The sequence below is a fragment of the Centruroides vittatus genome, unplaced genomic scaffold (genome assembly GCF_030686945.1).
Source record: "Centruroides vittatus isolate TY-2023 unplaced genomic scaffold, ASM3068694v2 contig_1074, whole genome shotgun sequence".
Classification (NCBI taxonomy): Eukaryota; Metazoa; Arthropoda; class Arachnida; order Scorpiones; family Buthidae; genus Centruroides; species Centruroides vittatus.
In genome coordinates this window covers 1290011-1317673 of record NW_027120692.1, presented here as the reverse complement: position 1 = coordinate 1317673, position 27663 = coordinate 1290011, and the positions used below count along the sequence as shown (strand labels likewise).

The 27663-nt window shown below is 28.4% G+C and overlaps 1 protein-coding gene across 2 annotated transcripts; it reads left to right on the top strand.

The window, feature by feature from the left end:
• The first annotated feature begins 1895 nt into the window (after positions 1–1895).
• On the top strand, positions 1896–26452 carry LOC136973360 (peroxisome biogenesis factor 10-like). Of its 2 annotated transcripts, none has more exons than XM_067268097.1 (8): positions 1896–2009; positions 3372–3490; positions 7327–7407; positions 9563–9639; positions 16351–16605; positions 21903–22060; positions 22143–22281; positions 26283–26452. In XM_067268097.1, exons 2-8 carry the CDS (start codon positions 3376–3378, stop codon positions 26349–26351), a joined length of 894 nt encoding a protein of 297 aa, XP_067124198.1. In that variant the 5' UTR covers positions 1896–2009; positions 3372–3375; the 3' UTR covers positions 26352–26452. The 2 variants fall into 2 exon arrangements, with proteins under 2 accessions (XP_067124198.1, XP_067124195.1); XM_067268094.1 differs by having other exon boundaries at positions 22140–22281.
• Positions 26453–27663: the final 1211 nt, after the last annotated feature.

The window sequence follows — 27663 nt, the reverse complement described above, 5'->3', positions numbered from 1 at the left end:
CACGCTACGCCACTGCGGTGAGGATTACACAAAATATTTACTTCCATTCTTTTCTAGTCCGTGTCCCCGAGTGGATAAAATCACCGAACACTAAATCGTGTGGTAGTTGGCCGTGGGCTTACGCCTGACCAATGTGGCGGCCATGTAATGTTTTCCGGGTTTTTTTTTTCTATTGTCTAACAACTAATTAACAAGTTTCTTATAGAGTCTTTCCAAGAGGTTCTTGGCAAATCGCCCATGTCTTGTTTTGCCTTATCCTATCAATCCAGTCCAATCTAATATTTTCCTGGCAATTTTTCACAGCATATATGTTGCCGCGGGTAATTGGCACAAAATTACTATACTTATATACTTGAAAAATGTTTCTTCTCCCATTATATGTTGATATTGAGTAGAATAAAAGATTCTTTCGTTTCTGCACGGCGAACACTGAAATTGCCCTGGAAAATCTAGCATGTTTTAATAAAAATGACTGGATTTACGAAATGGTTTAACTTAAGTCTTTCATAAAGACCATAATAAAATTACTGAAATAAGATAACAAAGTACAATAATTTTATGAAACTCTTCTTTTGATCTGTTTTGACTAGTAGACTTTAAACTGTACAATATGTTAAAAGTGTGTATTGCTCTATCTCAACTTGTTAGTGCAGTTTTTAGTCATTATCAATGCGACAAAAACCGAACATTACGTAATGCGAGTTGCCTTTTATTACATCTTTTAACAGCAATGAAAATTCGATCAGGATCGTCATAATCCTGTATGTTTGGATTGATATTTTTTGTATTCGAAGTAAATTTATTTAGCAATAGGGCCAGACAATTAGACTACATATTGCAATGAAAGAAACTAAGGTTGACAATATCAAATAGAAAATCTTGGATAGATGGACAATAGCATTACATATATATATATATATTCCAGAAATGGAAACATTTCGCGACCCGGGTGACCGGACTTATGCATTTGTGGTTACTTTTTATATGAACTTCTTAAAAGGTAGGTTTTTGCAAGTTGGCCACACATCATTCAGGAGCAGAAGATCAGCATCCACATGGAAATCAGTAACATTGCAATTAAAATATTAGAACGTGGAATGATCAATCTGCACTTAGGCTGAATGAGTGTGAACATTGCGAAACTTGTCGCCTCGGCCGCCAGACTGGTTAAGATCACTTCGATAACTTAATGTTTACTGAGCTATCCAAGGATTATTGCTTAAGTAGTAAATGGTCGTTAGTTTGGCTTCGTAGCATTTGACCAATCGAAAGTTTTTGTCCATATAAATCATGGTTTCCTCTGGCAAGTTCTGAATTCGTTTTACGGTTGGATGGAACTTTAAGGCGTCAGTTACTGGTCTGTAGGCCTTGGATCGGATACGAGCGAGAAACTCCAAGAATTTTTCGGAATTGAGTTTTTCCAGGGCCGTCGAAAGCTTTTATGAGCCTAGGTGTAAAGGGCTCTTACTTCTTCGTGGGTCCCTTTATCTATTTTTGTTTTTGAACAAATGAAATATACAGAATATTTCTTTAGTGATAAAAAGCAGTTTTATATATATTATTTTTTGTTCGTAAAAATATTATTAATTTTATAGGGATATGAACCATTTCGAGCCCGCAAATTTACTCCAATCTCAAGAAAATATCATCAGTCTCTCTCCTCTTGAAGGCATTTAGTCTGTTCCCACCATTCGGCCGCCCTGAAGTTAAAAATGCCCTTTTGACGCAACAGGACTTTAGGAGAAAGAGTGAAGAAATAAGGAACTGAAAAAATTAAAAAACTAGTCAACAATTATTTTAAATGTTTAATAGTTATTTTAAGGGACTTGAGAGGGTGCAATGAGCAAGGTTAGTTCATAGCTAACGCCTAACTACCCCGCTAGAGGGCGGGACGTAAGTTTGTTTAGTTCGGAAGGAGGAAAGTTGTGTAGTTGATTCATAAATTGTATTTTAATAGAAAAAAATAAATAAAGGAAAAAGAACTTGTTACAAGAATAATTCAGTTTTTGGTAAAAGAAAACATTTTTAATTGTTTGAAATGTTAATATATCCATATAATTTATATACAAATAACTGTTTTGCTCCTATGGGCATCTCTACAGGTCCCAACAGCCTCATTCACATCTGCCATTCTGACATTATTTTCATATTTGTAACATTTCAAACAAATTCTAATTGAAATTACTTTAATTAGAATTTACAGCAAGTTAATACTAATTTAAATCAATTCAATATTTGAATTTTGTAGTTCATTGGTTTATTGTTATACAGAGGTTGATTACATGACAAATCATCACTTAGAGGAATTGTTTTTTAATTAAAAACCTACATTGGAACAATCTTTTATTATTTTGAAATTATGTTTTGGAATAATTTTCTAAACACTCAATTTTCTATCATTCATATTTTAATTGTATAATTTTAAGAGAGTATACAAAATTGTTTATTATCCTTTTGTCGGACACAACAAAATCATAAAGAAGATTGCACACTGTATCGACATGATCACTTATTTAAGATTTTATTATTAAGCAAATATTTTAAGAATTATCACAGTATGTTGGAATAATAATAATTCTGATGTAATAGTGAGGTGGTGGCTGAAGTATTCATCTCTAAAATATGAATGTCGAGCACCGCTTACAATATAGCGGCACTCGATGTTCGGCATTCGCGTTTTAGAGATGAAAACTTTGGCTGCAACCTCGCTATTATTTAGTTTTAAATCATTATCATTATTAAAAAATCAATAACAAGATGCAAATTAATCTTTATCAAACTCATACATAATTTATTATACCTTTTCATGGAAAATGTAAAAATGATTTATCTGTATTATACAGAAATTTTTCTATATATAACCATTCATTATGCTTTCTTATATTTATGGTAGGTTTTGCATGTTGTACAAAAGGCTTCTTGGGTGATTAACAAATTATCTTTTCACGTTTTTTTTGCATTTGTGTTTTGTTAGTGTTTTTTTGTTCATTACATTTGTTTAATACAATTTTGGTTAACAAGTTTATTGTAAGTTTTTAAAATTTTAAAACATTGAATATAAGAATAGAAATCTTTTCTATTCTAATTAACGTTGTGCTTCTGAAGTTGAGAGATAAATTTTTATAGTTACATGTTAATAAATTTCTTATAACTTCTATAATTTATTACTTTTATTAATTATTTATTTTTTTATTTAAAAAAAATTGATTGTATCTTTTTCCATTAAATTATGTAACTTATTTATTGCTTATCTCTAAATTTTATTATGTAATAATTATATAAACCTAAATTATCTGTTGAACTTCTGAATATGTAATTATTAAAGAACTATTCATTTTATAGTTATTTAAATTTTTTCTTAAAATTTATAGTACTATGCCAGGTTTCACTGTGGCAGGAGCTGCTGAAATTCTGCGATCTGCACAAAAGGATGAACAATATTTACAAGAACTCCAAAGCAATGTTACACAAATAATTCAAAAAGTAGCAGGTAAGAAGTAAGAACATATTATAAAATTAAATATCAATAAAATTTAGATAATACTATTTATTTATGAATTATCATTTTAATGGTCTAACTCCAATATTATGCATCTTTTACAGTATTTTAATTCAACTGCTTTTTTTGCAAAACAAAAGCAGTGAAGTGAGCAATCTTATGTGAATCATTGCAAATGCCATTAAACAAAATGGCAGCTAATAACAGAAAATTGTTTTTTATTCTTGCTGCTTTATTAATTTATTGAAAAGAGAATTTTAAAATTAATCATGATAATTGTCAGAAAGTATAGTTTTTATAGCTATTATGTTTAAATCTCTCCTTCTTACCTACAGAAATTTGTTGTTTTAATTAGTGACATATATTCTTCATCACCAGTAAAATTCAATGTGTTAAAATGTGATCACAATTCACAAACAAAACTTTGCCAGAAAGGACATCACTACCAACACAATATTCATTCAGATTTCAACTTTTCATTAAAATTTACTTGAAAAAGTAGGCCATTTTTCAAGATATCACTGTATATAGTGGGAAATGAACAAATCTTTGTACAGTAGACCCCCCCTATAACATGGTAGATACGTTCCATGTTATATGAATTCCGTGTTGTACGAGTCACTTAAATACACGAGCCAATCACAGCCCGGCATGTGTGCAGTTTAGGGGATATGGCTGTTTGAAAGGTTTTCTCCATAAAATTAATCAATTCTAGACTAATTTGACTCAACATTTCCAAATCACATATAATTTTTTGGGAATAATCCATATAAATTATATTATAAACAAAAAATTGTAGGATTACTTACCAAGTGTGCATCGTTCAATGACACCATTGCTTAAGCTTGTTTTCATCGTGGAGCGGCTCATCGAATGGCAAGCATGTGTTTCCTGATAAGTTATTTTTCTGCGAAAAATTTGCTGAACTTTGGAGACATCATTAATAAAAATATAATTTTTATGGCCGTTGAATAATAAATGTTTTTTAGTAGGTCCAGTGCTTGTTTAAACTCAACAGTTTGTATAATGTCCACTATTGGTCCAGATTCAACCAATCTTGTTGTGACACGAGTCAGCGGTGACGTTTTACTGTGTTATACGAGTCTCTTTTAGCATGTTATATGAACACAATCACAATTTTTTCTCTGTGTTATACGAATCTGTGTTATGGGGGGGTCTACTGTATTTCAATACATGTATTGAATATTAGTTCCAAGTTCACCCAATAGGAAGCAATAGTCTGAGATATATATATATATATTAGTGATGTAACGAATAGTATATTCGGCCAGGAGCATGGCCGAATACCGAATATTCGGCCAAACTATTCGGCTGGATTAACGCACGTACGAAAGTTGGCGCGAAACCGCATTATGGCAAAGATCGCGCACCGTGCTCTCTATTGGCCCGCTGTCACTACGATTTTTTCTTCAATTAGGTCTAAATTATTTAAATTAATTAATTAAATTATAATTATTAAAAAGTTAATATGAGATGGAACCTAACGTCTACCTCTAGTGCCAAATTGGTTTATAATTTATGTAATAGCCATAAATAGCCCGCTATGATTCGGCAGTTGTTGGTATTTAGATGTAAGTTATAACTTATAAGTTATTTTATTTGCAATCGATCATTTTAACTTTTTAATTAAACACTAAAATTTTGTTTTTACTACGTATTTGTAGACTGAATAGTACCCTAAGGACATACTTTAGTGGTGACATAATATGGTCTAGTTTCTCCCCAGTTGTGGAACAATTCAAATATATCGTATAAATATTAAAATATACGCAAATACGAATATAACATAATTAACTAAACAATAACATTAATGCCCGATACATTCTAACCTACACGCCATCAATGCCATAAGATATTGGGCTAGATAAACGCTATAATATTATTTAATTACGAAATAATTTAATACTAAAGTTAGATGCTATTTCTTATTAACTTTAATAATTATAGTTTAATGTTCAGCATTAATAAAAGTAACAAAAATGATTAATTTACTGTGTTTTTGTTATTTCTTACTCCTGTTTTTAGGTATTCGGTATTCGGCCGAATAGTGATTTAAATATTCGGTATTTGACCAAATAGTGAAAAATAGGCCAAATAGACCGAATACCGGGTAGTAACCGAATATTCGTTACATCACTAATATATATATATATTTTTTTTTTTTGAAAGATGTTCTGGAATGTTCCATTTTAGTAAATGAAATCTATTTGTTAATAGTTATAGATTAAACATATATTCATTTTTTAAATTTAAGACAGTGTGTTAAATACATGTATTCATAAAAATGCAGTCCTGTGAGTTGAGCAAGGATTTATGGTACTATTTTTCAGTTCCTTTTCCAAATGTTCTTTATTATTTTTTTCCTTGTGGTATACACGTAAAAGATCTTCAAATATGTCGGATATATTTTTCAGTTGTGTTAACGCTACATCTTTCATTGTTGTTCTTAGCACTCTGCCTAGCTGTATGTACCTTTCATTTTCTCATATCTGTCTCTGAAGTCTTGCACAGGTTCATCACTATTAAAACCACCATCTAGATCTCCAGTTTGCCATTTCCTCAAGTTTGCTATGTCACAAGCCATTGCAGATTGGTAAAAATATTGGAAGAAAATTTCAAAGGAATGTACAGGAACACAAAGGGAAAATGAGTAAAATGGAAAGTAATAATAATAAAATAGTAATAAAACTAATCTAAATAAAGTACCATAAATGTGATAAGTACCCTAACAACCAATGTGAATAGCTTAGAAAACCATAAAGTGGCCACATGGTCACGAATGCCTAAGCACAAACAAAGAACTGAACAAGGAAAACAAAACTAGTTGCTAGGTTCTATAATACTAACTTAACCTGACAATTAATGCACTAAAATAAACAGGGATGCTTAAAGAAAAAGAAAACATAAAAAAAACTCATGGAATCACTGAAAATCCACCAAAAAGTTGATAGAAACATGGAACTCATAGATGCAGTAACTGATCAGGCACACCCTGGTGGCCAAACTCCATTCATCCCTAGCTATTACTTTACCTTGGCATGGTGTATATGCATATATGTATATAAACAAATAACTACTCAACAAATCCAATGTTTTATTGTTTTTACATATACAGGTATACATATACACCATGCTTGAATAAAACAATAGCTGGCTGAATGCTGTGGAGGAGGGCTAAGGACACTTAAAGTTGTCCTTAGTTTGCACCATAATCTGTATTGTTATATCTAAATTAATAGTTCTGGAAGCAAAGATTTGACAGAGGGTAGCATAAATAACACAGTAATTGGAAGTTATGGGTTTGAGTCCCACTTTGAGCTGATTCTTTTCTTCTAGAAATTCCAAATTAAAATTAATTTATTATAATCATTAAAATTATGAATATAATGATTTAACCACCTATCTGTAGACAAATTACTTTATATCTAATTACTAACTTTGCCTAATCAAACCCCATCATTTGGCAGATTATCTGAACTCCTGAAATTATCCAAAACACTTTAAAAAAAAACTAGAACTGGCCTGGAAATGTTGCAGCAGAAACAACAGGCCAAAAATTTTTAATATCAAGTCACTCCTATCTTTCAAATGATGATGGTAAATTTGGAATGCAGTAGAAACTTTTTTGTTGAACTGAGGAACAATTGTTATTTGCAATGAAAATGCAATAGCAGATTTAAACTTATTATTTTTATATTTGAAAATAAATGGTCTTTTATGTATAATAATAATATGTACATTATTAAAATATATTTTAGTTAAAACTTAATTAACAACCATTAAATATTTTAATTTTATTGATACAGGCATTCAAAAATGGATAAGATGGAAAGATGAAATAAACAAACTTTGTGATTTTACATACTATTTTCTCACAACTATATCAGGTTGTACATATTTTATTTATGTTTTTAAAATTTAAATTATTTTTAGTACATAAAATAATTTAATTTTAGTTGAATTCTGATTATGAAAACTAACTAGTTGTTAATTCAGTGTAAAAAGGAATTACTTCAAAATCTTCATACATAAAAAGTTAAGCATAAAGTTAGTTCTTTTCAGTAGAAAAATTGGGTATAATTTCATCTACAGATGCTAAATTTTTATTGTTAAAATTGTATTATATTTATAATGTGATTTTAAGAAAATGTTATTAATTTCCCAAAATTTTATCTTTTATAATTTTGAAAGACTTAAAGAATACTTTATAAGGTATTATAAATTATTACTTAAGTCTTATCATTCAGTAAAATTATGTATTATCTGGTATTTTTTATTTGTTAAGAAAGTTATTTTAAAAAATTTAATTTTTCAAGTATTACTAAAAGCAAATATAAAAATGAACTTCAACCATTATAAAAAGCACAGAACTTTTTACTTATTAGTTTAGAGAGATTCAAAATATGTCATGGAGTAAAATAAAGTCCAAAAATGAGAAACCAGATAGTTTTTTTATGTTCAGATTATATCATGAAGACATTGGCATTTATTTCATTATGTGTGATAGAGATTATTTATTTTTTTCTTGAAAAATATTTAATACATTGAACTTAATGGTACTAATATATGTATATAATGTGTTTATTAAAACATTCTGGTAGGAATATTAAATACTTCAAATATTACTATTATTTTCTTTATATGAGTTAGAAAAAATTAATTTTGATTATCTTGATACTAAATTTTTGAGCAAAAAGTATCAAACAATAAATCTGCTATTAAAATTCAACTCCACACACAAAAAATAAACAAAAAATTGTGCTAATTGAGATTCACTTTACGTTATAGTATTAAAGTACTTTTGCATTTATTTTAAGCATATATAAACCAAACACACATTAAACTGGATGTAAATTTCAAATATATGGTCAAATTGTTAATTAAGCTTTTTGCTATTTTATAATAATTAAAAACAAATTTTTTTGAATAAAATATCATAACAGATGGTGCCATGTGCACTTTTAAATGTTGCTGGGAAAGTTAAGCAACTTGCTGTTGGATATTTTAAAATCTGATAACTGAATAGGTTCTAAAAATAAGTGAATTTGTAAGGAATTAATGAGAAATTATAGAAAAATTTTAACTTTCATAAATCTCTGAAATTTATCAGAGAGAACTATTTTTTGTATCATCTTTAGTTAAGAAAACATTTTATTAAATATTTATAAATTTCTTAGCTTAAACTAAAATCTTAAAAATCTGATTACATTATACAGGAAATCCTTGTTAATTCAAACTTGGATAGTTTGAAATCCTATTAGTTTGGAACTGTACTTTTGTACTGGCTGAGGTTATAGAGATTTATGTGTTAAGGAATTTGATTAGTTTGAAATACAGCTACTTCATAATTCGAAATGAAAGTTCAGTTGAAACTGTGATGTGCATACATTAACTCGTTCATTTAGATTGAAGTGTCCACATACTGTAAAAGAACAATAGACTGAGAACAACTTTAATCTAGTCAATGCGACTTTGCTTTTACAGTAACACATTTTTAGTTGTCACCTTACATATGGAATACCCCTTTTTTCTCTTATTTCATAAAATACAGTTGGATTTCAGGATAGCAAGATTGAGCTACAAGTAGCAGAAAGAGATATTTGTAGGACTCTAGTTCTACTACTTTTTGGGTCACTTTAAAAATAATTTGGGCTATATTTTGAGGAATTCTGTTTTACTTTTTATAAAACTTATCTGATGACCTGTGAGGTTCTCACTGGACACATGCTGTTTACCTGCAGTTTATTTATATTATTATTATTAATAATTAATAAATGAAAATAACATTCTGTATAAGTATTCTGTATTCTGTTTGCTTAGTAAATTACATCATTTACATGGCATTTATGCCATGTAAATGATGTAATTTACTAATACATATTATACAGAAATATGTAAATCTTGAGTAATTTGAAGTTGCAAATATTTCATCCCCTGATTTTTGAATTAACGAGGACTTCCTGTGTTTTGAATATTTGAAATATAGCTGTTCAAAATGTAAATACAGTATAATTAAATTTAATGTGTAAAATTTTGATTTAGGGTTACAAACTGTTGGTGAAGAATATGTTTATATAGTGCAAGTTGATAATGCACTTAAATCGGTTCCATCACTATTGGTAAGTAAATTTAATTAGTATGCTTTCTCTTAATTAAAATTTTTAAAATATTGTGTTATTGAAATAAATATAAAAATTATTAGTTGGAAAAAATTTATATGAAATGAACATCTTCAAATTATATACTAGGATTAAGTTAATCAATGAATAAATGATGATTTTTTAATTTCTACTAAATATAAAATTTAATGAAAATTTAAAAATATATTAAATACAGTTAATAATGAAAAGCTTATATTATAGTTAATCATCTATTATATATGTAATTATATATATGTGCAATATATAAAAGTGGTTTAATTTTCTGGAGATGAATTGCTATATTTGAAAATATTTTGTATTATGTTTTGAGTTTAATACCTTTTAAATATATGTGTAAAAATGCATTTCATTTAATACTTAAAACACATATGTACGTATTGAATGAAATGTATTTTTACATACATATTTGAAAAGTTATGAAACTCAGAACACAATACAAAATATTTTCAAATATTTATTTTTTATTTATTCAGTATGAGGAAAACCTGTATGTAGGGCATACAACATGATATTACAATCATCCAATAACAATTACAACATAAAATAAAGTAATGATGATAATTCAGCACAAAATAATAAGCCTATTAAAAAAACAATACAATAATAAATAATATCAACAACAATAATAAACATTCAAAAATGATACAAAAAATACACAAAAGTGGCAGTGAATGGACAGTGCAAACTAAAATTCTAAAAAATTTATATAAGAAGTAAAAAAACCATTCTACCTGAAAAAATTAAACAAATTGTTAATTGTAATATGTCCAATATGTAATATATAAATGTTCATTTGTATCTCATGGACATCAGTGCTTTACACTCAGCCACTAAGTGAAAAACGTCAAAATTAACAGAAGAGTATCAAAATTTACAATATTTCAAACATGGAATCATCATTATTTTCAACATATTACATCACATGTATAACACAATTTGTTTAATGCAAAATAATCTTTCTATATTTAAATGAGTCACAGAACCCCACTCATTAAAAATATCCACTTACCACTTATTTTTATTATATTTAGAGGCTCTATCTTTGAACTCATTTAAATAATTCTTCATTAATCTTATTAAAATGTCAGAAGCCTCTATTTCGTTCAGCATAATTGGATATCCTCCATAGCCAAATTTTTGCAACAATGACACAATTCAATCCCCCCATGCTGTTCTTTCAGAAATCAAATATAATTTTGCCTAAACAGTAAGTTTACTCACTGACTATCTGTGCAACCAACTTATATTACTTTTCATTATATTGAAAGTAGAGAGGGACTCTTAGGAACTCTAGATATATAATATATGATGGGGTCCATCTTTTTAACAAATACAAATGCTTAATAAAATTTATTTGTAAGTTGTTATCTCTATCCTCCATATATAAATACCTCAAATAATTTTAACTTATCTTTTCAGCACAACTGTCTACCGGACACACATGCCTTAATTATCTTGTCTATACCAATACCAACTTTACAATGAATATACTTTAAATGCTTTAAGAAGTGTCCATTAACTGAAAAAGTACACCTAAATATTTGTATTCATCAACAACTTCTATTTTACAATTAAGAATAAACCAGTTCTCATTTTTGGAATGTTTTCCTCCATTTCGAAATACCATTATTTTAGATTTATCAACCTGTCAACAAAAAAGCATAAAGTTTACCTTGTTTCCTCTTTAAAGATCTTTGAATCGACGTATATAAAACAAAAATATTATCTAATGTTGAAAAGCCAGACTGAAAGTCAATTTTAAAATCCGAAAATACCTCATACTTATTTAACCATGTTATCAATTTCATATACAGGATTTTACAAAAAACTTTAGAAATTGTTGGTAGTAATGAAATTGCTCTATAATTATTGGGCAAATTGCTACTCCCCTTCTTAAAAATGGGAAAGATCTTACAAATATACCAATCCAAAGGAATCTCTCCTAGTTGATATATATTATTAAACAAACATACCAAATATCTATTCAAACCTGGAAAATGCTTATATAGTTCTACCAGTATACCATCAATATCAAGAGCAGTACCATTTTTTATAGTAACTAAAACCGGTTTCACTTCTTCTTCTGTTATTTCCATATCCAACACTTCATCCTGCCAATTCACATGTCAATTATATACAGAAATATCCAGTATTTCTTAGAACGAAACTTTCCTGAAAAATATGCCAACCAATCGAGGCCTGGAAGTTCACTATAGTTTTAACAAATGAATTGATTGAAATCTCCAGAACTGCTTACTGTCACCAGACTCCAGATTTTTATTAATCTTCTGTAAAAAGAGCTTTTTCTTAACTCTGCATAAATTATTAGTCATATATGTTCTTTATGAAAATTACTCACAGTTTCACTATTTCCAATTTTTGCTTTTCTCATTCTGATCAAAGCACGATTTCTTCTGACAACACTCAATCTGCAGTCTGTATCAAACTACAAAAATAAAAATTTAAGGTTTGAACTGACCTTTGACACCAATCTGATTTAATTACATATCCAAATATGTTAACCATTAATATTTCCTGACCTCATTAATTTATTATATTTATGATTTAACATGTCACTACCTTCTTCTCTCAAAAAATTCTGTCTCCATTACCCTTAAACTTTTGTACCCATAAACCTTAAACCTTTATATTTTCTTCTTGTAATTACAATCTAGAACTATACTAATTGGGAAGTGATTATTAAATACTTTATCTATCAATAGATCAGAAACTTATTACACTAGGTAACTGAGTCAGCAAAACCATAGCTGAATCAATTACTGAGTATCCTAATTTGCTCACATAAGTATAACAGCTTTTGGAAACAGATGGTTCTCTACTATTTTAAATTATGTATCCCTTATTTTCACAAAAATCCAACTCCAATTTTTTATGATTATTTAACAATAAATCCTGTGATAACTATGACATCCAATCCTGATCAAATTCACCATCATAATCAAAGATCCATTCTTGTAAATCTATACCAAAATCTCCCAACAAATAAATCAATCTTATAACAACACACCAACCTCACAAACTCTGTCCAAATAACATTCCATAAAACAGGTTTTAAATACATTAAAGAAAAAGAAATCACTGAGTGTCCTAATTTTACTTCCACCACGACCCAATATGTATATTTCTCCACAATATTAACTTCCAAGGAATTGATTATTAAAAGCCACCACCCACCAATAAAACAACCTCTATTAGACTCCCAAACCTGCTTCCTGAAAAACCAAAAAAATGATTCATGTTCCAAAGATCAGAAATCAGTCTTACCATCCCACCACATCTTCATGAAGAAAATTATTTCAATGGTATCCAAAAAATTCCAAAAAGAACTAGATTTATTTACAATACCTTCACAATTCCATGAATGCACAGACATACTTTCTTCTAGTCAAGTTGCAATCTGCTCTTTCATTTTTCTAGAGACTGCATTATATCTATAAATTTTATCATCAACCTTCACCACATTCCTATTACCTAAATAAATAATTGAAGCATCTGTCATTTTTTTTCCTCTAGCAAAATTATTAACTATTTTCTTTATTTCTTTAGTAAGAGGAGGAAGATCATCCATTATAAAAATCTTGGATCTCTTTAATTTAAATGCTGTTCTTTTTACTTTGTATTTATCTCTATAATCTAAGAAACTACAGTAAATCAATCTAATTCTACCATTTTGTTGTTGAGCCAATCTATACCACCATTCTATGTTAACTTGATCAACATTTAATTTATTCCAAAAGAATTTGAATAGCATACCAATACCTACAAGTTATCATTTTCTGACTCAGGTAATCCAGCAGTTATTAAATTGCTTTACCTTTAAAAACACTCAAACTGCTTCTGACTTAAAGTGAGATTAGTGAGATTAGCCAATTTACTCTCCAAGTCTGTTCCTTCAACCGATGAGACTATACCCATGTCATGTAGAAATGTTTTCTCTAAATTTTCAAGTCTAATTTCTAAATTAACAATAGCTTTATCCAAATTCTCCACCTAGGAGAATATTCTGTCAATTTTAGCAATCATTCCTTCCAATTTTGTATTTTGCTTTAAGTTCAGTTGAATTAATAACGATATCCCATTCTTAATATCCAGTTCACCCTAAAGCAATTCTAAAATCCTCATCTCCTCCAATGGGTCTGGATGAAAAATTTTAGATCTACTGTCTGATTGACTCACTGGTGAATACATCTTTCTCTTGGACATAATGAATAATACCAATAATGTTACCTGAAAAAATTAAACAAATTGTTAAATGTAATAAGTTCCGACCAATAATGCTGCCCAATATTTTCAAATATAAAAATTCATCTTCAGAAAATTAGAATTTCTTGGAAAATGTTTAGTAACTATGTTTGTTCATTAATGAAACAAACTATCACTTAAGTTTTTTTTATTAAATTGAAAAATTTATTGTTTTTAAAAATCTATAAGAAATAAATAATAAAATAAATGATAAAAAATGAAAAATATGATTTATGATAAAAAAAATTGTATTAATTATTTCAATACTCTATGATATGAATACAAATAGGAGACAGATTTTTTGCTATTGCTTTTATAATAGTCAAAACAAAAATGAAATTGAAATACTTTAAATTTTAGTAAAATAATTTTATGATGATTTTATTTTTTCTGTATTTTATAAAACTCTTTTTGGATGTGTTCACTTTTACAATCCAAGCTACTGAGCACCTCAAATGCATTTAAAAATCAGACAGCACTACCTCATGTTTACTTTTGGACTCAGATATCAGTTCAAGTTCACTTGACTCTCTCAGAGTTTTCAGAACAAGTATAGGAAGTGAATCACAACAAACATGACATCTGAAAACCATATGTTGCTGAAATGTGCCTTTTTTCTTTAATTGACTTTCTGCCTTTTAAGGCAGAAAGTCAATTAAAGAAAAAAATACAAATTGCAAATGGCTTAGATTCACTAGGTCATTTGCAATTTTATTTAAAAATGAATTAATTTGTTACTGGATAAATCTGTGATGTCTCATAAATTGGTCCATAGATTGTAATTGGACTACATCGTCTACATATCCTTTGATTTTTTGAAGTTTTCTCTTTTGATTCGTATTTCAATAGCATCTCTACAAAACTAATTGTATAATTAAGATAAATAACCACAGCTAGATGTAAATGCCAGTAAACCAACAAAAAATAAATTAATAAAACAAAAACAAACTTTTTCTTCTATTTTAAATGTCATCCTCAGATTTGAAGAAAGCAGATATAAACTTTATACTTACATTCTTCAAACCTGATCTAACAGGCAAATGTCATATGTCGGATCCACATACAGATCCCTTCAAGCCAGAATATGTGACCATAAATATGATGGGGCCAGGGGGAATTATAATGCAGCATTTGCTTGCTATAATGCTGAAACTGGAGTTCCCCCCTGTTGGGATGAGGCTAACTTTTTACATAGGGTCTTTGACTGACATGACACAATCTTTGGAGGCTTTAGAAATTTATATGGCTGACATGAAGGGAAATTGCATCAACTTTGACTGTATTTCAGTATCTGCAATCATGGAAATATTATTTAGATTGCTACAGAATGTAATAATAATAATTTCATTTGTGGCATTATACCTTGTAAAAAATTATTTATTTAATTTTCTGATGTGAATGATGTGTCAATGTTTGTATCAAACATATTTTTAAATGTTTAAAAGATTGAAATTCAGTGAAGTGTGCTTCACTGCATTTCAATCTTTGGAATTTTTAATTTTTTGGTAAGTTAAAAAGCTTAAATATTTAATACAATACAGTTTTATTTACAAAAGCTATGTCAGTATTTATTTTTCATCTTCATTAGAATATATGAATAATTATGTTAGAGAAAGAAGTTTAGAAAATAAAGATTAATATTTTTAATATGGTAATAAAGAACTTTTTGAAGAAAAAATTACAAAATCAAATGAAAACTTTATGTACAGTACATACATACATAATTTATATGATGACATGATTATGTAGTGTAATTTTATTTTCTCTCCTATAATTATATTTAATCACTACTAAAACTTACTTATATATTTTTACTTTCTCAGCTGTTATATATAACAGAAAGACAGTATAATTGGTAAAAAAAATGACCTTACAAGATTTTTACATTTTTGGGTTTGAGATATCTTGAAATATTAAGAAATGCAAAAAAATTTGGGGGTTTTTCTATATGTATGAATGTTTGTGTGTGTGGGGGTACACGATTTTGTTCACTCTCTTTGAAGCTTAATAACTTCTGTGCTTTTTGTCAAACATTTCTGCAATTTTGCAGGGATTTTTGTTTATTAGGGGATTGATGCTATTAAATTTTGATGATTAAAGGTCAAGGGGGTGGGGAGATAAAGAGGGTCATGTGTGTATCCAGTAGGATCAGACTTAATGGTGATTTTACTTGTTATTAGCATTTAGAATTTTTTATAAAACCCATCCCTACCCTCAAAATTAAGGATTTTGCCATTTTATAATAGTTAAAAATTATGATAACCACCAAATGTCAGGAAAGTATGCAGCTCACTGCTGGATTTTTATGCATGAAGTGACATCTTCAGTTATTTTTTTTATAAATTTATGATTATTGATTTTATTTTACAGATTTGATATATTTAGGTTTAATTTTTAATTTTTCAGAGAAGAATAACATCTGTGTTAATACACACTTTGGGGCCACTTTTTATTCAAATTATACTAAATAAGTTGGAAAGAATAGTGAACCAGAATGATTTTCCATCTTCCATAGGAGGAGGAGATTTTAAGATTCTTCTACTTCAAGTTATTCCAAATTTAAAATATATCCTTACTTTACTACATCGACTACATTTGATAACTTTTTATTTTTATGGAACATTTTATCATATGTCAAAGCGAATTTCTGGAATAAAATATGTAAGTATGAGAATATGAAAATGTTAAATGGGATATTTTTATAAATTAATCAATCAATCGCTATCTTTAAGAAACCAGCAATATTTTATTATTTTTGAGGGGGGCACTCCGATCATCATGGAGACTGGTGAGTTTTCGATTACACCTGGTTTCGTTGGAAAATATTTTACCCAGTTCATTTTTCCTGTGTTTATTTCTACTATGTTGATTCTAAAATTGGCTCAATTATTACTACTAATGTCCGGAATTGAGCCTAACCCTGGTCCTCTTCAAAAATCTCCAACGAAAAGAGGTAGACCTCCAACAAACCGAGCTACACAATCTTCGTCCAATACAAAGTCGGCTGAAGGTGAAAGCAACTTGGTTACCGAATATACTCAACCACGAAGAATAGAATCGACCACTTCGGTAAGTGAAAACTTTACTTCAAATTCTTCATCTGCAACTTCAGATATGGAACTATCGGACTCGTCAACTGCACATCCTTGGACGAAGATAGTCGATTTGATTACTTCTAGTAACGAAAAAATTGAAAACCAATTTTCTCTAATTCGCAATGAAATCATTACTATTCATAAAGAAATTAGTGACTTTACTGATCAACTCCATTCTATGAGAGATAGAAATGACAAATTTGAATCCGAGCTTACAAAATTAAGAAACGAGAATGAGTTGCTTCAATTTAAGATTGATGCACTGCATAATAAATTAAACAATAATAATTTAATAATATACGATTACTCGAAAACATTTGCTGACGGGAATGAAGAAGACTTATTGAATTTCTTGAATCATTCACTAAATATTCCATGCAAAATGGATGAAGAAATAAAATTCATTCATAATATTCCTAATTCTAAGATTAATATCAAATGATTAACTTTAAAATCTGATCAATTGCAAAATCAAATTATGATCACCTTCAATAAATTAAAGCAAAATAAATCATTGGGACCATGGCAAAATTTAAACATTTCTGTAGATTTGGTTATTAATTCTCGTAAGAGAAGAAAAGCTTTACTACCTTACTATATTGATCTAAAAAAAACGAAATATACAGGTTAAATTACAAGATGATTTTCTTCTAATTAAACAGAAAAAAGTAACTTACAGCTTTTCAACAAATCAACTGGTAAATGCAGAGGATTTTTTAGAATGTACGACTGAAATAATTCCGTTAATTACCAATCTTCGACAACACTCAATAATGAAACCGATTGCAATAAAAATCAAGAAAAACCTTACCTGAACATAATAAACTGGAACTGTAATGGCTTATTGAAAAAAGTTGATAGTATGGAGTTTAAATGTTTATTGAATAATACTGATATAATGGGACGAACCGAAACCTGGTTGACTTCCCCACATAAAGGTTTAAAAAATAAACACATGGATTATACTGTTATATCAACTGTGGCGCATAAACCAGTCGGCCCCGGTTGCCCATATGGTGGTTTAAGCTTACTCATCAAGAAAAATATAGGAGTAATTAAGAATTTACAAAAAGTTGATAACTGTATAGCAGTCTTAATCCAAATTACCAATCCAGACTTACAGTTTTTGATAAACAAATTAATAGCCATTATACTAGTTTATATCCCTCCAGACCAGCTTCAGATTTTAAAAGACGTCTTTAAACTCATTGAACAATGGAAAATTATTACCCCTTACGTTATAATAATAGGAGATTTAAATGCGAGAATAGCCGAAAAAATGGACATGGAATACAAGGGACCCAACTTATTAATTCAAAATACTCGTAAATCAAAAGATAAAAAACATAACAAATTAGGACTGTAATTACTTGAATATATGGATCAACTACAACTATATATACTGAATGGCAGAATTAAAAATGATTACCCGTCTGAATTTACTTGTCTGACCAACTCTGGCTGTTCAACAATAAATCTAATAATATGTTCAGAACTAATTATAGACTTATGTATGCAGATCCAAGTATTGAATTATGATCTCTCTGACCATTTTCCAATAAAAATGTCTATTCAAATAGCAAAAAATCAACTACATAAGATTGAATCAATATCTCATCAAATAACCAATTATAACTATCAACAATACCAACTTTCGATTAGTAACAGATTTAAGCATTTACTGAATTATGCTCTAACAGAGGGATTAGAAAAATACAGGTATACCTCGACTTATGTCGGTAATTGGTTCTAGGAGAGGCGACGTAAGTCGAATTTACTTGTGTAGTTACGACGTAAGTCGTAGTTTCGACTTACGTCATAACTAAACGCCAATAATGAGCACTTAAAGACCGCTAAATAATAAGACAACACAGAAACACAGATGTTTTCATGTTTCGTTCTCTAGGATTTATGATGATTATATTAACATTTACTGTAAATGTACATATTTTAATATGATTTTATGTGCTTTTAACGCTTTTCTAGTCATATTATGACTTCAATATTTGTGGCGGACGGATTTAAAGTCGAATAAAATGACTTAAACTTTGATTTTTATTTTTCTATATACTTTTTTGACAAACGACGTAAAATCGGGAACGACGTAACTCGAGAGGGACGTAAGTCGAGGTATACCTGTATTTTCAATTTGAATTAGTAATAAAAGAATTTATTCATACATGTAACTCAAAATATAATATATCACATAAATTCAAGAAGCCATGGTATGATTTGGACTGCTACAAGCTCAAAACTCAAAAGAATAAAGCTTTAAAACAATTTAGAATAAGTTAATAAGAAGAATCTTTTAAGCAATATAAACAACTTAAAAATATCATATTTCAATCTATTAAAAGCAAAAAAATTAAACTATTTTAAAAGCCTACAACAACGAATGCTAGCAAACAAAAATAATCTACTTTTCTGGTCATCAATTCAAAACTTGCGTAAAATTCGTCCAGAACGCCAACCAGATATAGACTTTTTAATATAGTTTAACTATTTCAATAGATTTCCAATTAATGAAAATCTATCAGATAATTACCAAATAGCCTTAACGAGTGATTTTCTTGATTCACCCCTAACCTATGATGAACTGGAATACTCCATTGGAAAACTAAAACTAAAATCATCGCCTGGATTAGATTTAATTACCAACAAATTCATTAAACTCTTACCTCTGTCAGGAAAATGAATACTACTTGAACTATTTAACGATTTTTACAATTCATCAACTTACCTGTCATCATGGAACTCCGTTAAGCTACTCATGATTTACAAAAGAAAAGGAAATAGATTAGCACCAGAGAACTATCGACTCATCGCACTTCTATCTACTATAAGAAAATGTTTCACATCCATATTAGCAACACGTTTTCAAAAATGGACTATAAACCAAAAATTAAACTCGAAATTCCAATATGCTTTTATCAAAACTAAAGGAACTGAAACGGCTATATTCTTGTTAACTTCCTTAATCCAAATATACTTAAGAAAAAAACCGAAGGAAAATTTTTGCCGCGTTCATTGATATTTCTAAAGCCTTTGATTCTATACACGTACCCTCTTTGGTTAAAAAATTAACAATATTTGGAACTGGTAATAAATTCGCAGCTACTATTATGAATCTTTTTTTCTCATACAAAATCAATATTATTTACGGAAATCAGCGATATCCTGAATTTACTATAAATCGAGGTATTCTTCAAGGTGAACCATTGTCTCCTTATTTGTTTAATTTTTATATTAATGATATTGATAAGCTGTTTCTAAATGATTCAGAAGGCATTTATATATACGGAAGAACATTTCATTACGTTTTATATGCCGACGACCTGGTTTTATTGGCTCCAACCAAAGTTACTCTACAACATAAGCTTAATAAAATTAATGACTATTTGAACTCTATATTCTTATCGATTAACATCACCAAATCAAAAATAGTTATTTTCAGAAACAATATCAAACTTGCAAACCAAGAAAAATCCTTCTACATAAATGATCAACCTTTAGAACTGGTCAATAATATAAAATACTTAGGTGCGTTTTTCAACTGGAACGGTAAATTTCAGATACATTTGAAATATCTTAATGTTAAAATCAATCAATTAATCAATAACATTCTCTATTTGGGTGCTAGTTTAAAAATTACGAATCTAAAACTTCATATGAGAATGTTTAATTCAATAATAATGCCAGCCGTTCTGTATGCCAGTCCGATTTGGGCCATTGAGTTATTTTATTACTTGGGAAAATTTCATATTATATTCCTACGATAACTATATAAACTGGAACGTACTGTTCCTGGATATGCTATACGTGCAGAAACAAACAGATGTCAACTTTTCCCCTTCTTTATGAAAAGACTAATCAAATTCTACTACCGATTATTGAACTCAAAAGATGATAATATTAAATTTCTATTTCACATTATGAATACCCAAATGAATAACGATAATATCAACAAAACAACATGGTGCTATAAATTTAATAAAGTTTTACAATCTTTCGAAGTATCTAGTTCCTTATTTGACAACGATATTGACAACTGTAAAAATGCCTATTCTATGATGATGGACTCTGCATTCTCGCAATCGATGATTAGTGATCAAAATGCTATAATTAATTCAACATATCATCCTTGGTACTTACATATTCTAAGCCTTCCTACTCAATCGAACATTATCACAATGAACACATCTTTAAATATCAAACGTATGTTACTTCAACTGAGACTCCTTAATTGTGAACAATACTTATATTGACTGTTCAAGATCATGTTATTGGTGTAATTCCAACACATTTTCCGCACTTCATCTTCTCAGAGATTGTACGGCTTTGAAAAACTACCAAAAAAAATTTCAAACTTCAGACCTATTTTCTACAAATAACGAACTAAATTATAGATCCACTTTGGCCAATCTATCTAAAGTGACTATGTATAAAATTGAAAATTTTTTTACCCAAATTGTTAACGAATTGAATGTTCATTACACGAATTAATTATATGTTCAAGTAAATTATTGTCATTTTTACAATTAACTTAATACTTTGTACAGTACTTACAATTCTTTGTACTTTAATCAATTCCCCCTGTAACAAGGGTTCTTTTATTATGAATAAATATATTATTATTATTATTATTATATTTTATTATTTTCGAGTGTTTTACACACAATTATCTTTAGGAAACATCCATAATAGATTGCTTTCAAATTTAGAATCTAATTTAACCAGTTATAATTGTGTTGTTAGTGGGGAGATATTTTTAATTTTATCATTTGACATTATATATTATTATATGAAAAATGTTTTTACTGAAAATTTGATGTACTGTTTTATCAATTATTTTAAATATTTCAGGTTAGTTTAAAAAGATGGATGTCAGATCCTCCTCAAGATAATTATAAACTTTTGGGTTGGTTAGCATTCAGTCAATTATGCTTAAATTTGGGTATGCAAATCTATTTTGCCATTTTAAATAAAACGAAAAGGCAAAGAGTGGATAATAGTATAGAAAAGTAAGTTAAATTTTTTAATTAGTATTAAAATAAAACAATATTTATTATTAAATTTTTGTATAATAATTATTTTAATCAGCAGAATCTTGAAATCATCAGAACTTCCAGTGAAAGAGAGAGAAAAATGTTGCTTATGTTTAGAAAAAAGACAACATACAACTGCAACACCTTGTGGACATTTATTTTGTTGGAAATGCATTATGGAATGGATGCAAACGAAAGTAAGCTTTTTTTATTTATCATTGTAGTCAGTTTAAATTATTTTATTTACATTTGTCAGACATTCTTCAAGAAATATTAAATTGATTCTATTAATAATTTTCTTGAAAAATATGAATATTTATCATTATTAAATAAACCATTATATATTACATTTTATATTCAATAATAAAATAAGTGAATTTTGAGGAAGCTTGTTTTACACTTGTACAATTAATAGAATCATGCTGAAATTCAGAAATAAGGGGTGCTGTCTGATGGTTGTGGCTGTTAGCATAATTTTCTTTTGTTTTATATAAGAGCCGAAAAGGAGATTAATGTTCAAGAAGGAATTAGACTTTTGTTGAAATTACAAGCCTCTTCAAACAGTAAATTACAAACACTTTTGAACCATTTAGATAGAATGCAAACATGGACTGAGAATGTAGATACTGCTCTGGTAGATGTTGAGTCTAGGCTCTGATGTAATCATTGAAACTGATGGAGAAAAATTTTATCTTAAAGATGACAAATCAAACACAGAAATTAATGTAACTTGTAATAATCTGCATGAAAAGTTAATGAAATTAGAAGATAAAGAAAGAAGGAATAATATTGTTATCTCAGGCATAGAGAACAACGATAAATGGGATGATTGTTCAGCTAAGGTTCAAAAACTTTCTAACAATAAATTACAGGTTACAGATGTCAATATTAAATATGCCTTTAGAATTGGAAAATTTAAACCAAATATAAAAAGACTGATTATTTGTGAACTGTTAGATTTTGAAGATAAATTAAAAGTTTACAAAAACATTAGTAATTTAAAAGGTATAAAAATATTTATTGACAATGATTACTCAACAAATACCAGAGCTGTCAGAAACAAATTAAAGCTGTATGGAAAAGGAATGTATTTAAAAGGAACTAAGAATGTCAAATTGCAATACAACAGATTAATTATGGATGATAAGACATTTACTTGTAATTACAGAGGTAAAATTTTTTTAGATGGAGAACTGCTTTTTTAGGAATATAATTTATAATGATAAACAGCATAATAACATGAATGATAAGAATGACCAAAATGAAGCTTATATTTGGATAAAGATGATAATATAAAACTTCTCTTTTACAATATTGCAGGTTTACATAATAAATACTGTTTCCCTAATTTCTGGAATTTGATATACAAAATAGATATATTCTGTCTGCTGGAAACATGGCATAAATCTTTGGTAATTGAATCTGTTTTCTGATGACTATAAAATAAATTATCAGATATCTCAGCCATGAGGGACCTGGAAGACCCAGGGGAGTCTTAATCATCAGGCTCAGATTAAATACAGTATCGAAGAGTAAACTGATATTTCAGACATGATTTGTATTGCTTTTACAATTAGATGCTGACAAGTTAACCAATATTCAATTAATAGTGTCCTATATTCCCTTTCACTATAATTATGATTTCAAGAATACTTTGTTGCTTATAGAAAACTACTTGCTACATGAAACTAACTTAATTTTATATGCAGATTTTAATGCTAGAATGGGTCACCCTGATTATTTGACATGTTTTACCAGTGATTGACAAATTGCCTTGTGATTTTTGAACTACTGTTTGATTCTACTGTTAATAATAGATGGAAACTTCTCTGTCATTTCTGTGAGAATGACAGTCTTGAGTGTTTAAATAGTTTATTGCCAGGAGATAAAATAGGTAATTTTACTTACCATGCAACTAAGGAGGCAGTGTAATTGATTTTTTTAATAGTGTCACAAGAAATATATTCTCATATTGTAAATGATCAGATGAGTGCCTATCATCAGAGATAGGCCTGATCACTCACCTGTTTTTCTTTCAATATTACCATTGATAACATCAGGAGTTCTTAATAGACAATTCTCTGGTAAACGTGCAATATGGAAGAATGAATTTAAATCTTAATTTGCTGTTAAATTGGATAATGTTTTATTACATAAATATGGAGGAAATCTCACATGCAATGATTTGGTGGAATGTATAGCTAAGGTGGCAATCTCTCTAGATTTAATTTATGATGTTAAATCTGTAACTTGTAAAAGGCATACAAATATATGGTATGATAGCAAGTGTTACTCCAAGAGAAAAAATTAAATACAGATGAATGTTATGTTTCGTATGAAAATTATTTAAAAGAATATAAACAATTATGTCAAAATAAAAAACAGTTTTATTTTTGGAACTTAAATAGTAGATGATTAGTGACATGCAGTAATTCTAAAATATTTTGGCAAATAATTAATAGTTTTAAATGTAAAAGCTCATTGGGCAGTTCAAGAATTTCCTTGGAAAGATGGTTCAATTATTATGCTACTAAATTCTCTAAAGAAAATTCTGTACTTATTAATGTTGAACAATTTGTCGACGGATGTGTATAAAGTGTTTCCAATAGGAACAGAATGTTTTACAGATTTTACAATGGAAGAGTTAAAAAAAGCTAGTTGATCAATTGTTTTAAATCCGGTATTTCACCTGGAATTGATTTTTTATGTAATACTTTAGCTCCCTTGTAACAAAGTAAGGTTCATACAATAAAGAATTGAATTGAATTGAAATTCAAAAATGTTTTTCAGATGTTTTCTTTCATATAACTTATATAGTGTATATCATTATTTACAAAATTACTTTTTAAATAAAAATGTATTAAATTAAAATATTGTATATGCTGGCAAATAAGTCAACTTATTATTTAATTTTTAAAAATATTTCTTTAAAACTATGAGTTGACTCTGAAGACAGATATAAAATGTGAATCTTTATCAAAGTCATATACAAATAGAATAATGCTCCTAACAGTAGTCTTGAACAACTGATTGTAAAACCAGATTTACATGAAACATAAACACCTGATATCATGTCACATGCGAACCCACATTGCAGGAGCTTAAACATTACACTAAGCAAATTCAAGTAGATTTGAACCTCTGCATCTATCTACTATCTGAAAGTAATTATGAAAGCTTGTTAGCATGCAAATTTGAAAAGATTATTTGTGTGTGTATATATATAATGAGAAGTATCTTAAAAAAATATTCTAAAGAAAACTGATCTATAAATATTTTAATTTAAACTTTATTTGCTCTACTGATAGAAAAAAGGATATTTAATAACTTTGAAGCAAACTGATGTCTGTAACCTATTTTCAACAAATTTTTTAAATAGTTGTAAAAAGGAATGGAATATTAAGCAATTGAGTTATCATTACTAGATAGTAATGTGATTCATTGGACTGCAATTTGAAAAAATTGTAGACCTATAAATTCCCACTGTCACCAGTCCATTTGTCTTTCCTTAATCTTGAGAATGGAGTTAGGTAGATGAAAAACGAGACCCGATATGAAAACCATAGGGGCAGGAGACTCCAATTAACTATATGCAAACCGAAAGTCAAGTTATTTCAATTCAAAAATGTTTCCATGAAAGGTGCTAGATAGATGACTGGCATGACTCTATTATTAAAGAAAAACTATGATGTACAGGAGTAAGCCCACTACTAATTTGAGGTAAAGAGCAAATATTTTAAATTAAATAAATTAAAAATTGCAGCCTGGGATTGTGACAATGTCAACAAATAATTGCTCATTATTACTGGAATCTTTCACTTGTATCTTTGAAAAATTTTAATGAAGTTTCATATATACTTTTATAATTTTATTTTCATTTAATTCATTATCAAAATTACATTTATAAGATGAGATGAATTATATTAAGTTTCTTTCTGTTCTGTGAGTAATAACTTGTAAGATGTCAATCATGGGTTTGGCCAGGTCTACAATTGGATGTGAGGTGATGATGGGCAGGGCCTGATATATTCAAGATAGATTTCCTTAAGCTGCTTGCTCAGATTCCCTAGAACAGTAGGCTGTTGCCTTAACTATCTTGGCCATCTAAGTTACATTAAGCCTTATATATGTGAATTTAAAATTTTTATTTTTTAATATATTTATATGAGCATCGTATTAATTTAAATTCATTTTACAGAGAGAATGTCCTTTGTGTAGAGATGACATAGAACCTTCTCGACTTGTATATCTTCAAAACTATGAATAATTTCCCGTATCATTATTAAGGAATTGTGATATTGTTTATTTTATTATGTAAGATTAATTAAATTAATAATATTGTAATAAATTAATATTTTTAAAACAAAATGTCTAGAATTACATTTTCAAAGATTCTAACTGGTTTAAATTTTTATCTTGAAAAAGATGTTAATAAAATTAATTTAGTTAAACTTTTTACATCAGAAACTTTGCAATGTATTATCAAAGAATATAAAAAATAATAAATAAATAATTTTTATATTAAGTGAAGTAGAATAAATTAATAATTGAAGTCATAATTACAAACCATAAAATATCTTTTTTAATTATAACGAATGTTCACTAATGTACAGTATCATTTTAGTCAAAGATATATTTGATTGACTTATGAAATATGTTGGGTTAAAGTAGTCTTGTTAGCCTAGACCAGTCAGGTCTCTCTGATGGACTTGCCGTAGGCTACAAGGACATTCTAATGAAGATTTTTGGATGAAAGCGTCTACTAGAGACAGATTAGAAGTAAGGTGAACAGGTGAGAGAAAGTGACCTAGATGAAACAACATGGTGGGGAAAACAAAGGACTTTGTTTAAGAGGACTGACACAAAACTTTCCATATACAGTATACAGTCCAACCCCATTTATCTGGGTTCCATTTGTCTAATATCCGATTAGTTTTAATAGTTGTAACTGTAGTTTTAAGCCAATTATTAAGAAAATTAATAATTATTGGAGGTTTTTTTATCTTGATAATTTTATGCTGTGCCTTTTTTATACACAGTATTTATAACTTACATTTAAAGGGTGACCCAAAAGTTAATCTAACCTAACTGAAGTGGCTCAATCTCATATAACTGACTTTCCAGACATTCTATATATTTATATAGCAATTTTTTTTACCTTTGGCACCTTTTGAGCTTAACATTTTCTGAGTCCCTCCATTACAGTAGCTGGAGGTAAAATTAAAAAATAAACATTGAAAATTCTACCGTTTTTTTAATGTTTTACAAAATGGATTTTTAATTAAAATAATTATAGCATATAACGTTAAATCGTGTAACTTTCAACCTTCAAATTCAAAACTTGTATACATACAGTATTACTATATATAATTGTTATTTTTTAAAATAGTTTACTTCTCTCGTTTTTATGCAAGTTTCAGAGGTGAACAAATGGTGACGCTAAAACGAAGTTCACGGGATATGCACTCCATACATCTACAAGCAATATTTTAATAGTAAACATCCTTTGAACAAAAATAAAGTGAAAATGACATGCTCTGTATACAGGTGCAAGATTTGAAGTGTCTTCATTTTACAAG

Coding starts and splice junctions, on each gene's coding strand:
- LOC136973360 (XM_067268094.1), top strand. CDS start 3,376: ATGCCAGGTTTCACTGTGGCAGGAGCTGCTGAAATTCTGCGATCTGCA. Junction 7,408..9,562: donor TTTTCTCACAACTATATCAG/GTTGTACATATT, acceptor ATTTTGATTTAG/GGTTACAAACTGTTGGTGAA. Junction 16,606..21,902: donor GAATTTCTGGAATAAAATAT/GTAAGTATGAGA, acceptor TAAATATTTCAG/GTTAGTTTAAAAAGATGGAT.